Source organism: Pteronotus mesoamericanus, unplaced genomic scaffold, assembly GCF_021234165.1.
Source record: "Pteronotus mesoamericanus isolate MK-2021 breed Mesoamerican mustached bat unplaced genomic scaffold, CSHL_Meso_final contig_116, whole genome shotgun sequence".
NCBI classification, from domain to species: domain Eukaryota; kingdom Metazoa; phylum Chordata; class Mammalia; order Chiroptera; family Mormoopidae; genus Pteronotus; species Pteronotus mesoamericanus.
In genome coordinates, this window is record NW_026555027.1 from 9,825,602 (window position 1) to 9,843,210 (window position 17,609).

Here is a 17,609-nt window from a genome sequence, read left to right on the forward strand (position 1 = left end):
ACAACATACGAAATAAACTATTAACTATATGTAGAATATAGAACTTAGGGCTATGTATTAAAATCCCTAGAGTGGTCACTAAAAAAATGAATACAAAGAAATATATTTTAAAAGCTAATAAATAAAATGGAATACTAAACAATATTCAAATAATCCAAAAGGCGGCAAGAAAATGGGAACAAAGTAACAAAAACCAGAGGGACGACAGCAAAGAGTAGAACTGCTGACCCAAACCCAATTATCTCAGTAAAGAAATCCACTTTGAAGACAACGCTGTAGATGGGTTAAATATTAAAAAACAAAAAGAAATTTTTCCCTAAAGAGACCAGCAGGCCCAGGTGGTTTACCTGGTAAATTGTACCAGACTTTCAAGAACAGGTATTGCTATTAGAAAAAAAAAAAAAAAGGCTCTCAGCAAGTCCTTCCCTGAGGCCCGTGTGACCCATGCGCAAACCCAGCAAACGAAGTGAGAGGGGTAGTCAGCCCCCGACTCACTCCTGAATGTGGGTACAAAGCCCCCAGCAGACACCAGCAAGTGAAACTGAATGGAGTGACTTCAAGACTACACCACAATCAAACTGACCCAGACACACAGAAAAGGTTTAAATGCAGAACATCCAGAAATGTAACTCACTTTGACAGATGACAGAGAAAGGCGTCCTGGATGCAGGCAGGGGGAGCGGGCAGGGCAGGTGCTCAGAGGGCCGCGTCCCAGCGGAGCCAGAAGGCCCGGCGCTCTGTGCTCTCAGGAGGGCCCAGCAAGGCCGACCCCCACACCCAAGGCCCACAGCACAACTCGGTAGGCCCAGGGGCCCTGCTGAGACACACGTGTGCTGTGCCCCGTCCCCTCACTGGTTTCGATGGTCGCGCTCTTGCCACTCACACCCTGGCAGCCCGCTGCAGGAGGAGAGAGGAACAAGTTCAAGCAGCGGGCCACCGGGCTCTGCAGCTCTGGGGTCCCCGATGGGTGGCCACCTGGTGGGCCGCCTGCCCAGTCTCTACCTCTACCATCCACAAATGGCCACAGAACCGGGAGCTCACGTGGACCAGGCCCGGGGGACCATTTGGCTCATCCACCCTAACCACCGGCACGGCAGGCAGTCGGGGCCGACGGGGCAGGGCATCCCGAAAAGCAGCCCGGACAGACGAAGGGTTGGGGAGAGAGTCTCCAGAGACAGACAGAGAGATCTGCCCTTTCCTGAGGGTGTTCAAAGACACACCCCAGGGGCCTGGGGCACAGGCACGGCCCCTCCGCTCCCCGGCTGACCGTGGGCCCAGCCCTGGGGGGCCGCCCTGCAGCCTCAGCGCAGAGCCCACGTGCTGTGTGTTCAGAGCCCTGGGGCCCCACATGTCTCTGCGGGCGGGAGAGGAGCAGACACTGACTTCACGCCTGCCACCCCCAATGGCTGGGCTGGGGCCGGCCCTCCCCTGCAGCCATCACCTGTCACCTATCCGGAGCCCCCTCCTCAGCTCCAGTTCAGCAGGTTCGGGACACTCTTCCACCCTTGTCTCTGCAGCCCAGGCCCATGAAAGCTTGCCTGGGCCCCCAGAATCCTGCCCACCCTCTGCCCACACTCCCTGGAAGGGACGTCCGCCTGTCCCTTCCAGGACCCACTAGCCCAGCAGAATCCCAGGCAGTGCCAGGGATTGGCAGCAGTGAGCAGTGGAAAGCCAAGTCCCACCCCGCCCTGCAGGGCCAGACCTCAGGGACCCGCAGCCTCCTGGGACCACAGTGCCTGGAAAACAGGGTGGAGGTGGCGATCAGGAGGCTAGGCCCGGACCAGGCCCAGAGCCACCAGGGCTTCTTGTCCTGAGTGGTGATGTGTGTGTAATGTTTATATGTGTGTATGAGCTCCGTGCACATGTGTGCATGAGTGCACAGGTCTTCAGGAAGGCGGGGCCATGGTGGGTGAGGTGGCGCCTGGAGGTCTGGTGGGTGGGACCTCGCTGCCTCTTCGTCCAAGCTTAGCTGCTCCCGCGGGTGGGAACGGGTCCAAGAGGGAGAAACCCGTGAGAACCCCCAGCCTGCTCTGCCCTGAAGCTGCAACTGTTTCATGTGGTTCCAACTCATTTAGTGTATTATCCCGGATTTCAAAGAGCCATTAGCAAGACAATCCCTCAGTCCCTGGTTTCCACCTGAACCGGGGCCAACGTCAGGTCCTCTGCCAGACAGGCAAACCCGCACGCGCATGTACACGCACACGTGTGCGTGCACACACAACTTGAAAGGAACTTTGTCACCACCACTTCCCTGGAGCAAACAGGAGTCAGGACTGTGGTGGATACGTGAGGTCAGCGCCGCCAACAGTCACACAGACAGCTGGCCCAGGGGACCGGAGGGGCAGGCTCCGAGCACCCGCTGCCTGCACTCTGCAGGATTCGCGCTCTGGTCTTGCTTCCGCAAGGCCCACCCCCTGCCCCTGCACCAGGCTTTGCCCGCAGTAGGTGGGGCTGGCGAGCCTCACAGTGGCTGGGGACTGGTTGAAGAGTTATGGTGTCACTGAGGGTCAGCAGCAGAAACTGAGGTGGAGCTGGAAGCTGCCAGACAAGTCTCTGGGTCAAGATGAACCTGGGCCCCAGCTGCACAGGATGGGCTTTGGGCAGCCAAGCAGACACCCACCTGACGATGCGTCAGTTCATAGCAAGCACTTGAAGGCGGAAGCCCATGTCCCTCACCCCCAAGACCAGAGCCTTGGTTCTTGCACACGAGACCATCGGAGGACTTCTGGATCCACAGCACAGCCCCTTGACCAGACATCTGAGCTACTCAACAACAGTGAGCAACGCTCCAGCCAGGCAGGTCCAGGCACCGCGCACAGCTGAACGGCTCCTAGCCGCACGCTGCTGCGGGCGCCTCTGCAGAGCCATGCTCAGCTCTCTGGGGCAGAACACCTGTGAGCACCTGCAGGCATCTGCACCCCAGAACAGCCTGGGCAGGTGCCAAGTCGGGTAGAAGCCTCGGCAAATGTTCAAGCCACCCCTCAAACCGAGGTTCCTGAAGTTCAGGGTGAAGGGTATGGGTGGCCAAGGCAGATGACCTTGAGGAGCAGGTGGCACGCTTCAGGACATGCAGTACGGAGGAGCAGCCTCTCTGTGACTGGGCTGAAGCCAGTGTCTGCCAGAGCTGGGTCTCAGTTGAGTGGGGAGGCAGTGGGCCTGGGGTAGTTCGCACATAGGACCCAGGGCCTGATGCCCTAGGGACCAGGGTGGCAGGGGATCTTGATGATGCTGCTGGACCGGAGCTCTGTGTTGGTGGTGGGATCGGCCTCTAAGAATGCTGTTCCCAGTCCTGGAAGCAGGGGAGCATGACCTGAACGTACCTGCAGTGCTGTAATACTAGGCCCCCAGCCACAGAGCTCAGCCCAGGACCACTGTTCCCTGTGCTGAACGGAGTGTGTGGGGCAGGGCTCCTGTGGGTGCCTCCCCTGCAATCAGACCTCCTGGGACTGGCCCAAGGGGCTAGACGTCTGGCCTCAGTGCCCGGCAGGATCAGCCAGTGTCTCTTCTGCTGGCCCCGGGGAGCATGGACTTCGGCAGAGCTCCCGGCACGTGTGAAGCAAGTGCCTCACTGGGCTAATCCGTGGTGCAGCCGTGGTGGCCGTGCTGTCCCCTGCTCTCCCTCTGGGAGTCTGGAATTCGGGGACTCACTGGCCAAGGCACGACATGTCCAGCCCCGGTAAGAACCCTGGGCTCGGGCCTCTGACAAGCTCCCTGGCAGCCATCGCATAAGTGCTGTCACGCTCCGTGCCGGGCAGTTAAGCGCGCCCTGCATGATCCACCGGGACGGGCTCTGAACGCTGGCCGCGCCTGGTGTCCCCGGCTCCTCCCCACGTGGCTTTCCCCTGGGCTGACTGTGCACTGAATCCTTTCACTGTCCTGAATGACAGCTGAGGCCAGCGAACCGCCAGACCTTGGGTGGTTGGTGCTTTGGGGCGCCCCAACTCAAAATTATATCAGCGATCTCAGATATTAAATGTATGAGTGAAAGCCCCTCAAGAGAAGGCAACACAGAGCCCGGGGCGGGAAAGGAGGGCCAGCCGTAGTTCTAGGGAAGCCTGGGGACAACAAAGAAAAGCCAGCTGACAGTCATCAGACAGGGCTGCCGGTCAGTGGAACTGGCACCTGTGCCTCTTCACTTCTTTACACACTAAGAAAGCATCAGGGGCATGTCGGACAGCAACTGCGACTTCAAGTCCAGGTAAGAACCCAAGCGTGATCTTAGCTTCGTGCTGCTTCCTACTCAGAATGACTGCTCTTCGCTGCTCACGTCCACATAAGAGTCTGGTAAACACGGACACCTCCTCTGCCCAAGTTCACAGCCCTGAATGCTGCCACAGAGCCCGGCTCGGAAACCTGAGAATTCCAGGAGCAAAGATACGGAAAGTGGAGAGGAGCTAAGAGAGTGGCACTCGCCAACACTACAAGTGCCTTCAGAATAGAGGGATCTCGGAGCGGCCCCGGGCACGGGGCCCTGGTGCCTGGGTGCACTGCTCGTGGGAGGGTGGCTCCACTGAGGGCCTCTGGCGTATTCCACAGGGGCCTCCTGATGATTATGTAACAACACGACAAAGAAGAACACCATGCAGAATGGGGAAAAATATATAACTTTATTTTTAACCAGGGGGTTCTTTCTTTTCCATTTAATAAATACAAATTAATAAAAATACTTTGTTTTGCAAAGAGGCTGCCTCTCCTCTTCCTCCAGATTTCACAGAAGTGCCCATGGCCGCCTGCTGATGTGGCTGCAACACCCACGCTCCCGCCGTGTCCACAGACCACATCCCCACACGCTCTTCTCTCTGTGGAGAGGGCTCCGCTTCCCACAAATGGGCCTGCAAATACTGTTTAGGCACAGTACCTCTCCTTTCCTCCCCTTCCAAACACAAGTCCTGTACCGAATTCCAAATCTTAAAGATGGCCTTCCGAGGAGAGCCCGGTTTCCACAGAGGCCCGAGGCAGAGCCCCTTTAGCCAGCACCTGCTTACCCAAGAGATTACGTGAGGTGGCAGTACAGCAGGCGCCACGCCTGTCTGCCAGACACATCATGAAAGGGAAGGAAAGGACAAAGTACAGTAAAGTCTATTCTATGTCTTGGAGGCCGTCCCTTATTTCAAAAATAGAAACTCCTATTTAAATGCAACCTGTCTGAAACAGGCTGAGCTTGTGATTCTGCGTGCAACAGGTCTGTTATTGCTCATAGAGGACCACGGCATCACGCTGCTGCGCCCCCCACGTTGGACAAGGCTGACTGCATCAAGAGCACAAACCACAAGCAAGTGGTTTGTGCCCACAGGGCCCAGGGCCCCACGTGCCACAATTCCACGAGCGCTGGCCGGGTTCAGAGGTAAGGCACGCCTCTGCTCTGCGCTAATGATAGGTCCCTCCGAACTGCAAGCTGCAAAGAACAGTTTTGTCCTAGTAGTTAAAGTTCCTGCTGCAGCCACAATGTACAAAAGCCTAGAGCTCCCGGTTCTGAGAATGGAAAAGACAAACTCTTGTAGATCCAGGAGAAACTGTGACTAAAACTTTCAGTCTCGTATTTTTCCTGCAAGGAGACCTGACTGTATTCTTTGATAAATGTGCCCAGGAAAGATCATCGGTCTGTGTGGTTAGCAGTGAGCTTCTCCATGTGCCCCACTGTTCATGAGTCCACATTTTTAAAAGTATTTATTTCCTGGAATATTTCTAAGTGTGATAGGTTGTAATACAGAACAAATGAAAAAGATGTAGCCAGATTATAAGAAAAACACCCGTTGGTAAAACAGAACATACTGAAACAGCTGCGCACACGGGGAGTCCAAGGGACCCACCGAGGCCCGGCCCGCACCTTTGTCTTGGCTCCAGGCCCCGATTCTTCAGAAGGAGCAGTGCTGGTTCCAGTCGCGGGAAGGCCAGCACACACCCCCCTCAGCACTCGGGAGGGAAGGGGAGTCATTACCTGTTAGGTTCGCAGGCGTTTCAGCTGGGAGAGGTAGTGGTGACGGCTTTGACAATCTACCTGAACCACCTTGCCGGGAATACTCTAAAGCTGCATTCAATTGTCATTATTCTACATAAACTGTAATTTCAAAGAGAAGCCTGCTTGGGGTGGGAGAGGTGGCAAAGAAGACCAGAGCTGTGGTTCTGCAAGCTTGCTTTTTTTGGTGCCAGCACAGAGTGTCACTGTCACTAAGTGTCCTGGAGGAGAAACACTGGAGACTGCGTGGCGGTGTATGTGCACACACAGGGGCAAGGCCTTAGAGCCCCAGAGACTTCTGCACGATCTGCTTGGCGATCTTGTAGAACTGCTCTCGGTCGTCCCGCCACATTTTGGAAGCATCCACGTTAGCTCCACTTTCGTCATTGGGCTCTGGAAGAACAGACAGACACGGCCCACTTGAAGAGGCTGTTAGAGTAAGGTCTGAACTGGCAAGACCCTCATATCATTCAAAAAGACCGACAGATCTTCCCAAAGATGTGTTCCCGAAATAAATAAGAGATGCCGATAACGGAAATGCTGGGGGAGGAAGGCAGTTCTTTGAGAAACACTCAAGAGCCTGAGAGCAGCGTGAGCTCAGCGCAACGATGCATCTTGGGGCAAGATCCACTCCCATGACTCCTACCTCCTGTGTGTCTAAATGTGCCTGCGGAAGTCACTTATCTCACTCTGGGCGCACGGGGACAACCTGCGCGCGACCTGTGGCGCACCCCAGAGAGCACGCCAGACGGCCCGCCTGCCCGCTTATTCCCCCAGGGTACCCTGTGCGGGCCACTCCTCGCTCAGTGCCCTTCTCAGTCCAGCTGCCCCCCACCCCCGGCTCCTACAGGAGGGCACGGCCAGGCAGGCGCGGCCGCTCACGGATGCTAGGCCCATGCGGACACCTGACCCCAGGGTAGCTAGTCCCTGAGCTGGCCATACAGGGCCAGCCAGTAGTGGCTCCAGGATAGAATCAGGAGACACACAAAGGGGCAGTCAGGGCCTGCGGGAAGGGGACAGGAGAATGGTCAGTTACAGAGGCGCAGACAGTGACTGCGGTGCAGGTGGTCAGAACCAATGAGCGACTAGATCAGAACAGAGAAGGCTGCCTAGAGGTCAAAGGGCAGTAAGCACAGCCCTGAGCCCAGCCCTGGGCCGCTCCCTCCCGCTTCAGCCTTCCTTCCCTAAGCTGCATCCATCCAACCTCCTTCTGTTTATTCAACACAAACCTGTCCTCAGCGGGACCTCCGTGCAAGGTCCTGTTCTGGGCCCTGGCCGTGCAGCAAACCCCGTGATCTGGGCCCTCAGAGAGGCACCACTCAGTGGACCCACAGGCAGTCCATCAGCGCCAACAAATGCCTCATTTCAAATGAAGCACTACAAAGGGGAGAGCGGGACAGCAGGAGGCAGAGCGACAGGGTGCGCCGGCCCCCTGGAGAATGTGGCACTAACGGGACTCCTGACTAGGCCAGACTGCAGGCAACAGCCCCGCGTGGACAGGGCCTCTGACCGAGGGAACCCCAGGGCCCCAGCCGCAGGCAGAGGCCGGGGAGCCCAGACTGAGCATGATGGCAGCGCTGGAGAAGCAGCTCAGGGCAGGGGACCGGTATTTGGAGAGGAGTGTGTAAAGACGACGTTAAAACCTTAAAAGAAAGAATCTACAGCTGACGCTTGAAGAGAGTCAAATCCTGCCTCCCCGCATCCTCAGACACCTCTCTCCTGACCCTGTCTGCTCAGCGTATGTGTGGAGAGTGTGTCCAGCCTAAACTACACACGCACTGAACCTGAGCCTTCACTGCGCCCCAGGCAGTCAGCTGAGCACGTCCACGGCCCAACCTAGTGGCCGCTCAGGCGGCCTGCAGCCGGGGCTCCCCGCGCCGGGCCGTCTGCAGTGCTGTCAGCTTTCTCCTTGAAAAAGGGGTCTAGAAAATCAGGAGGAGATGGAGTGATCAAGTGACAAGCCTCCGTCTCCTCCTGATCTTCTAGACCCCTCCACCCACGCTCCTCTGAGAACTGCTCTCCTTCCACCTGCCCTTTTGCTGCGATCCCCTTGGTCCTCCCCATCACCCACTGTGTTATCCACAGGTGACCCCCACGCCCTCACTTCCACGACCCGCCCTTGGCTGAGTGGCTCCCCAGCAGGCCCTGGAGGGTGGATACTCACACCCCAAACTGTTCCCTTACCCAAATCCCGCTCCCTCTGGATTTGCGTCCCCAAAGACAGCACCCCTTTGCCCAGGCACTTGGGCCACCCACCCTCACCAGCAGCCTGTGTCTCCCACACCCTCCCCCTAGGCCCCAGGACATCCTGCCCTGCTGTCACACCTGCCCAACGAGGCCTCGTCTCTCCTCCAAGTCGACCTGCAGCCACAAGGAGGATCTCCCTAAGGCTCCGTGAGCTCGACCTCATGCCATGGGAGAGGGGCCCCGAGAGAGCGCACTTCTGCCGGGCTCCCTGCCCCGGCCGGGCTCCAGCCATACGAGGTCCTGGCAGTGCCCCTACCGGAGTCAGCGGCCTTTCCCTCTCCCTTACCTCGTAACTCCTACGTATCCTAAACTCACCCCAGACAGTCCCAGCTTGGGACCTAACCTGAGAGCCCCATGGGCATCGTGACTGCAGGATTTACCAGAGTGGCCTATAACAGTTGGGAAATTTGGAACATTTCCTCAGAAAGCAGGGCCTTACAGCGGGGGTCTACATGCCATACTGGGCTTTATCCGCCGCTACACCATGTTTACAGTACAGCAGGTTCCTGATAAATGGCTACGTAATAAAGGAGATGCCCACGGGTCCCAGCACGGCTACTTCTGATCTACAACATGACATACATACAGTTCTGGTCTACAACACAATACATACAACATGAGACCATCTTTAAAATTCAAAATTATGGAAAGCATGGTTACGCTTGGAACAGGAAATACAAATAACATGACATGAAAAAGGATCACAAATAGTAAAAGTGAATTACGAAGACCAGGACGAAATGTGGGAGGAGGCACAGCCACCAAGCTGCCTGGCCTCCTCCTACAAGCAGTGGCAAGCCAGCCGAGCCGAGGCCTTTACTCACCTGCCAGCATGCTCACCACCGACAGGAGGATCTTCTCCACGCTCTGCACGGGGCTCCACCTCTCAGCGCTGCTCTCGTAGCCCATGGGGTCATCGCCCGGAGCATGGAGGATGGAGATGCAGACTCTGCCATCAGGGTAGACTGCAGGGGCCAGAACACACCAGGTGAGCGATGACCTGGCCAAAGACCCAGCAGGCGGTCAGGACCCACGGAGGGAGGGAGCAGGAGGTGCGGACACAGGCAGCCAGCCGTCTGCACAGCCGGGGCCCTGCCTGAGGCCTGCATGTCGGGCTCCCATTCCCTCAGTCATGGGGAGCCTGTGCAGGCCCCTCAGGGCACCGCTCACCCCGATGGGGCTCTGGGCTGGTCTGTCCAGTCTAGTCATCACGGGACAAACGTACCTTCGTGTGGGTTTCTTAAAAATATTATATCCTTGCCCTGGCTGGTGTGGCTCAGTGGATTCAGCACTGGTCTGTGAACCAAAGGGTCGCCAGTTTGATTCCCAGTCAGGGCATGTGCCTGGTTGCGGGCCAGGCCTCCAGTAGGGGGCGCACAAGAGGCAACCACACATTGATGCTTCCCTCTCTTTCTCCCTCCCTTTCCCTCTCTCTAAAAATAAGTAAAAAAGAATTTTTTAAAAATATTATATCCAAAGGGAATAAATGAAAGGTTAGCTGGCAGGCACATATTTCACCAAAATATTCCATATAATTAGGATTATTCACAATACTTTTCAGAGTGAGTTTCTTAGATATTCCTAATTCTACCATTAAATCCCTGAAAAATGTATGTTCACATGGCTAGGACAAAAGCAACTGGAATTATGTAAATATCCAAAACAGGCTCCGGCATTTCTCTTTGTAACTTACTGTAATATAAAAATGATCATCTGTATTCTCTGGAGATCAATTGTGTCTAAATCTAATCCATCTCCCAAGAAATAGCATCATTAACAAGACACCCAAGGCCTGATGAGAGGACAATAAACTTTCAGCTCACAGTATGTAATCAGTCCTGTTAAGAAAGTTAAAACCATCTGGTTTTTTTTCTCTTATTCATACTTGGAGAGATTTTCAGTGGGTTCAGCATATGCTCAGATACCTAGGAATCCATTTGGATAGACTCAATTGTGAAATTACAAGACTATTAAGTTTAATTTAAAATAGAAGTGCATCTAATTCACCATCACGAGAATTCAGAATTGAGAGTTCTAAATAGCCTTTCTTTTGCACCTGGCCCCCCACTTTTTCCACTAGCCCTGTTCTAGTGCTTTCCACTCTTTGGCTACCCGAACACCGCACCACCAACTCCCGCTGCAGGACAGGGCTCCAGAAGCTGCACAATGGTTGTGGGCACCAGGACCTCCCGCTATAGGCCCCATCCATAGGACTGGGGCACCCGTGGCGCTTCAAACAGTTCTCTGTGCCATAAAAGCAGAGTAGGTGTCAAGAAGTTTTTAACTTAAGCATCACTTCTTCGAGGTGACGGTACTATGCAGGGACCTGCACTCCCAGAAACAACTGTGTTGCTCGCCACTGTGTCCCTCATCACACCCTCCCTCTCACGGAGGGGGGTCAGTTTCGTCTCCGAAAGCTCCCCTGAGCCTCCACCCCATACCCCTCTCCCCTGGCCCACCACAGCTATGTCCTGGCCAGGCTGCCCATCTGCTCTTGACACCATACCAGAGTGGCCCCTCTAAGGCCACACTGACCTCGCTAGCCCTCATAATCACCCCTCAGCAGCCAGCCACACTCCTCAAAGAAACACCCAACTCTGAACCATCGCCCGAAGGCCTCAACGGGTTTGGCCCCTACTCTCCTGCCCCCTCTCTCCTTCCTCTGCTCAATCCCCGCCCCCTGACAGAGGCCCAGGAGCTCCCACTGCTCGTCCCTTGCAGGCTGCGCCTGGCCACCACCTCCGCGGGGCGCGTTCCCCCTCACTAATGGCCCAGCCTCCTCCTCTAATTATGTGCTCACCACTGTATCCTAGCAACTCAGTAAATGTGTTCAATTACTTTTTTAAAAGTACTTATGGACTGACCAATTTTTATGATTGAGACCTATGTAATAGCTCTTCTCAAAAATAATTTTTATAAAATAAAAATAGCACACATCCACTTACAGTAAGGCCAGATTTAAAAGCTACTTGTGTCCTGGCTGGTATGCCTCAGCGGATTGAGCGCAATGGCCCGCAAACTGAAAGGTCAGCACTTCCATCCCAGCCAGGCACATGCCTGGGTTGCGGGCCAGGTCCCCAGTTGGGGGTGTGCGAGAGGCAACTGACTAATTGACCGATGCATTTCTTGCACATTGATGCATCAGAGGCAGGGCCTCTGCGTGGGGGCAGGGGGTGTAGACAGTATAGAGAGGGGAGGGGGTGTGCACGTGGGCTCGTTTGTAAACCAAGAGGGAAGTCAAAGGCCAAAAAAACTCTCTAAATTCTCTCATGGGTTAAATTAGCCTTTAGCTATTTGATATGTGAAAAAAGTATAGGAAAAGAAACTGGCTTCAAATAAGTAAATATTTCATTGCTACAAAATATTATATCTTACTTCTCCACAAATATTAAAATCATGATTAATGGCAATAATAATCATTTATAAAAAGGAACATTTTAAACATGATCATTGAAAAAAACAACATATTTCTTTATTAATTCTCTTATCTATAATCCCTACCTGTACTAGGAAAAAATAAAAACTATAGTCTTTCAGGAATTCTGATCCCTGCTACTAGACACTTCATCAACTAAAGTAAAACGAATTTATTGAAATGACCTTATTTTTTCCTCTTTTTAAAATACATGTTTTAGGGAAAAAAAAATTACACAAGGAAAACTCATCCTATCACTAAAGGGGAATCATTTTTAACATTCTTGGGCTACATTTTCAGTTAAATTATAACAAACTTACAGATTATAACCTGCTTTTCTCATTCAATTAGCCCAAATATCATCCTCTATCAGTAAATATTTTCTTGATCATTTAAAATACCTTTATAGTACTCTAACATATGAATTAGTACTACCTACCTAACCAGTTCCCTACTGTTGAAGACCTAGGCTGCTTTCAATCCTTCCGCTGTTCAAAATGACGCCGCGACCGGACCAGTGTTGCCCTCTCAGAGCACCCGCCCACGCTGCCTTTCTTCCTACGGCCCCACTGCCGGCAGGATGCCTGGCTCAACGGCATCTAGTTGGAGGGTCACATTTTCTTTCATCCACATTAAACTGTCCTTCAAGACAGAAATTACTAGCTCGATACCACCATAATTAATTGGCTAAAATTCAGAGCATAAAAATATCCTCAGGGGTCTATGTCACTCACTGACACTACCTTTCATGCGGTTATACACTCTCTGGGTCCTTCGTGGGACCTTCACAACTTCCAAAAGCACTTACTGTTGGGATGAAACATCTCACAGGTAAATCTCATCTTTGGGGGACTTAACGGGTAATCGAGCGGGAAACTCAGGATGGCAGGAAAAACACCAAACTCAAAGCAAGTGTCTTCTGGGCCCCTGGAAGATATGAAATACATAGAACTTGAAGGTAGATTTGTCAATGCTTATCACACTTTAGAAATGGGTTCAGGAAATGTTTACTGCTTTGTTGCATGTGAAAGATTATCAAAATACTAATGATGAATTGCTACTTTTTTTTAACAGAAAATAATGTCTCACTGTCCTGTTCCAATCTGGTTGAAATCTTAGGTACAAGCAGGACGACACAGCCACAGGAGGTTTCTGCACTTACAGAGACAACAGGGGGCAGCGGAGCCTCCGCCCTCACAGGAGCAGAGAAAAGAGCTAAGGCCAGCAATGCACGGTCCCAAGGACTTTGCTTTTCTGTGTATGTGGCACAATGACATTTTAGGAGAAAGATATAAATTATGGCACATGTTACAGCAAGATTCTACTGTAGCGAATAAATAAGGGGTTGAGAGTTGTTTTCCAAAGGCTACTTTTTCTTTTCAAATGCGCCTCAAAAGTAATTTCTGGAACCTTCCAGAAGCCGGTGAGGGGCGCACGTGTGGTCCCTGCCGGGTTCCCCGCAGAAGACCAGATGTGCACTCGCGCAGCGGCGCTGCCAGCAAGCCCTGACCTGCAGGCCGAGCTCTGGGCCATGCCCTGCACCTACCCAGTCACCTAAGCACTTCACTGTCGCCGGGCATGTGCATGCCTTGTCCGCCTGGGTTTGCCAACTCCTCACATGGAAAGTGGCAGAAATGACCTAAACCACTTCAAAAGTCCTGCCACATTTTAAAACTCTATCTGCATAAATGAATACTCCCTTGATCCATATACAATACACTGGCCAACAGGAGAGAGGGCGTGAGAGCCACCAGCTCACACCTTAACAGGGCTGAGCTCCTCCACCCCACACAAATGGCATTTACAAAACCTGCATGAGGGTAGTTAACCGATCTCAGCCCATTCTTTCTACATAAACTTTTGCAGAAAACAGAACTGCGGAAGGACGCCAGCGGGGCAGCAGCCACGTCAGGTGAGGTATAGCCCATCAGTGCAGTAACAAACAGAAGGCCCACTCTGTTCCTGTGAACGGAGAGGAAGTCCCTTTAGTCTCTCTCTAAGCCATGGTCCCAACGTATTCATTCTCCGGCACAGGAGCCCATCACCGAGACCAAAGCCTTGGCCAGCGCACGCCTGCTGCCGCTGCCTCTCAAAACATTGGGTTGGCCCAAAAGTTCCTTTGGTTTTTTCCATACAGTGGCTCTAGCATTTAGTTGTCTTTACCTTCATTCAAAGCAATTTTGTTAGAGAGTATTGTGACAGCTGTCGTATCAGCATGCATTTTTTTTAAACTTACCAAAATTGGTGAACCCAATTGGTGAATTTTTGTGCAGCCATATTAATATTGAAGATGGAGGAAAACACAACATTTTTGGTATATTGTGCTTTATTATTTCAAGAAAGATAAAAATGCAACTGAAACACAAAAAAAGATGTGTGCAGTGAATGGAGAGGTGCTGTGACTGATTGAACGTATCAAAAGTGGTTTGCAAAGTTTCATGCTGGAGATTTCTCACTGGTCAATGCTCCAGAGTCAGATAGACCAGTTGAAGTTGATGGCAATCAAATCGAGACATTAATTGAGAACAATCAACGTTATACCATGTGGGAGATAGCCAACATACTAAAAATATCCAAATCAATAAAGTTATTGATGAAAATGAAAAATGTGTCTTTTATTTTAAGGAAAAAAAACCTAAACGGATGTTTTGGCCAATGCAGTAAATATATACAAGACATGGCACGGGAAAGAAATTAAAACATATTTATCCTAAAAGAGCCTATGAACATTTTAAAAATTGTTTGTTAAAAGTACAAGTTTATTTTAAATCTTTATAAAATTATTTTGATTCAGTGAAATTTTAAAAATGTATATAGCTCTGCAAATAGTAGAAACAATACTTATCTCCACAATTAAAGGGAATTGACAAACATTTCAAAACAAACTAAACAGAGCTTTACTTTGATTAGGTGCGAACACTGAGGGCTTTGGATGCCGCCACCGCCGCAGCAGAACCAGGACACAGCCACCAGCCTTGGAGGCCGGGCCGCAGTGAAACGGTCAAAATGGGAACAAGGCAAGAAGTGTTCGGTAGAGGTAAACATTTTCAATTTAAGAGACAAATCTTGGTTCTAAAACCTGTGTCCTTGCTACTTTGGGAGAAGCCACAGTGAATAGCTACTTTGTTTTGAAAGGTGTCACTGCATGACAGCGCCCAGAGCCTTGGCCTGAAACCAGGACAGGAAAGCCACATGAAGAGGCGGGAACGGAGTGGGGGCGGGGGGCTCCTGAAAGAGAGGTGGCCCAGCTGCGCTGCAGGGAAGGGTGTCCAGCCTGGGACAGGGCTGCCGGCCGTCACCATGGGGCAGCTCGAGCCCTGAGGTGCTCTTCCTGATCGCTGCCCTGGAAGCCTTCTTTCTGCACAGGGTCGGCATGGACCACACACGAGAGATTTCCAATCAGCCCACGCTTCTCTTCCAGCAGAAGAGCTGAGAGCGGATAGGAAGTGCCTTTCCATCCTGACCCCCCATGTCCTTCTGATGAAAGGCTCCAGGAAGTGCTGCTTTCACTTAAGCAAAGCTGGGATAAACGTACTTGGTTGAGGGCCTAAATCAGTTCAGGCCCTGAGTTAGGAGTAGAACGGTTCAAACTAACTCACAGGCTGGGCAAACAGAGATGCTATCTTTAAAAGCAACAGTGTTACTATGTCAGGAATGTGTGCCAGTGCTTCAATCTTTCTGGCACCTCTGATTTAGTAGAGAAAAAAATGTCTGGGTAATGTTTTTGGAATGAGCCAAATGGTACTTGCTCAATACTTTGATAACAGTTCTTTGTTTCTCATAACAGTGCTTTCTTTAAAATTTAAAAAAAAAAAATCCACTGGGTCGTCCGCAGCCTCATAAACATGATCAAACATTTCCTAAACTGCTCCCACATCTTAAATATCAAAGTGCTTTTCAAATGCTCTGGTTCGCTACTGGTTGAAAACCAGGGTCTCTTTCTCCCCCAGGAGCCTGGTGCCGGGGACGGGCCTGCAGCTGGGCCCATGTGGGCAGCGGCGTGCCAGCTGACTGATGGAAAACGCTAGCGAGTAAATTCCTGAACTGAGAGAGGGAGACATAATTAGTATTATTTTTGGACAAGTCTTAGTGCCATACTCCAAGTAATAACGAAGTGATAGGCTCACTTTTCCTTCACTAAACGCCTCATCTCAAAATCTTCAGGGGAAAAAAATGTAGAAGAAAAACAAAGGCAACAAAACATTTATCTGAGGCAAACATACACTCTTCAAAGCTGAAAATTATTTTCCATATTATTGATTAAAATAGTGGGCTGAATTATTTCAGAGCTCTGAGATTGCTTATTTGTTGAGAGAGGTATTAAAGCAAAATACCCACACTCTACTCTCTAAAGGAAATTGTTCCAAATCGCTCCCTCTGATGACTGGCTCAGGTGAGTCGGAGGCTAAGGAGCAAATGCTGAGAGCAACGCCGAGGTCTAACCCCCACCAGTGTTCCCCGTGCCCGCTCTGTGCGAGGGACAGCTGCCCGCTGCGACGGCCCAGAGCTCCAGCACCCCGATTCCCTGCCACCCATGACAACGGATCACCTCGCAGAGCGGCACACCCGCTGGGAGCCCCTTGCCCTCAGGCGTGTCCCGGCCCCACGGCCCACACGACTCTCCAGCTGCAGCAGGTGGTGAAGAGGCTGCCTTTGCTGTTCCCTTTTTCAGGTTTGTCACAGCACGTGACCAAAATGTCTCATCCAGGTGACAAGGGCTTAAATAATAGTGATTGTAAACCCATTCATTAGTACTTAAACTTGATCTGGATTGCTAGGGGACAGTTATGCTCCAAACACATAACCACCTGGGGCACAACAAAGAAAGGCACACTGCTTCGTAAATACTCTCCACTTCCAGAAGGGTCCCCAGTGGAGCCTGGCAGGCCATGAGGGGTGCCAGCGTCAGGGCACCGGCAACACATTTATTCAAGGAAAAGCAGGTCGAATCCACAGTGAGGTCCCACTTCACACCCAGCAGGACGGCTGGAACCAGACAACACCAGGTGGCGAGAGGAAGTAGAGGTGGAAACCCACACATACTGCTGGTGGAAATGTGAAACGGGAAGCGAGCTACAGCGGGAAACAGCTGGTTTCTTCCAACAGTAAACAGATTGACTCTATCCTCCAGCAACTCCACTCCCACATATCCAGCCCAGAGAAATGGAAATGCCCGTCCACACAGACAGTTCACAGCAGCACTACAGTCCAAACATGGCGACACCCAAGTGTCCGTCAGCTGGCAAGTGGATGTGCCAGAAGTGGCCTATCACACCGCGGAACACGACTCGACAACGAAAAGGGAGGAATCACTGACACTCTGCAACAGAGAGGAGTTCCATCTGTGCAGCACACCGAGTACCAGCAGTCGGACACAAAGGCTAGACATTCCATGGTTCCATTTACAGGAAGAGTCCAGAAAAGGCAGGTGTATTAAGTTAGGAAGCAGAACAGAGCTCTCTGCAGCTGAGGTGGGAATGGGGCCTGATTACAAAGGGGCATGAGGACCTTCTTGGGAGCGTTCTAAAACTGGACTGTCACCATAAAACTCTGGGTATTTACTAAAATCGCTGACCTGTACACTTTATACAGGATAACTTATGGTATGTGCATTACACATGAACAAAGCTGTGAAAACTCGACCCCCGGGGACGGCGCCGCACACCACACCAGGGGCTCTCGGCCTCAGCGCTGCTGTGCCTGGGCCCAGACGTGCGCACCGCAAGGTGCCGAGCAGTGTCCCATAGATGCCAGTAGTGGAGCTCCCCCTACTCCCCAGTTCTGATAACCAAAGATGTCTCTAGACATTGCTGAGTATCCCATGGTGGGGAAAAAATCAACCCCAGTTGACAACACTGGTCTAGACCTATTGTTCCATAGTTCGCCTCTTCCACTCTAAACCACTGTGGATGCTTCTCTAGGCCAGTGTGTGATTCTGTCTGAACCGCTTCCAAGCCACGTGGCCTTCCACTGTACGGATGAGCCATAAAT

The 17,609-nt window shown here is 51.9% G+C and overlaps 1 protein-coding gene across 1 annotated transcript in view; it reads right to left on the minus strand.

Moving 5' to 3' along the window:
- Positions 1 to 4,594: 4,594 nt before the first annotated feature.
- UBE2G2 (ubiquitin conjugating enzyme E2 G2) overlaps positions 4,595 to 17,609 on the minus strand; it is a 30,337-nt gene continuing 17,322 nt past the window's right edge. Inside the window, exons 4-6 of the mRNA XM_054579068.1 lie at positions 12,427 to 12,545; positions 9,028 to 9,168; positions 4,595 to 6,349 (exon numbers count right to left, since the gene is read on the minus strand). Coding sequence (XP_054435043.1) covers positions 6,237 to 6,349; positions 9,028 to 9,168; positions 12,427 to 12,545 — 373 coding nt within the window. The 3' untranslated portion in view covers positions 4,595 to 6,236. The remainder of the gene's footprint in view (positions 6,350 to 9,027; positions 9,169 to 12,426; positions 12,546 to 17,609) is intronic.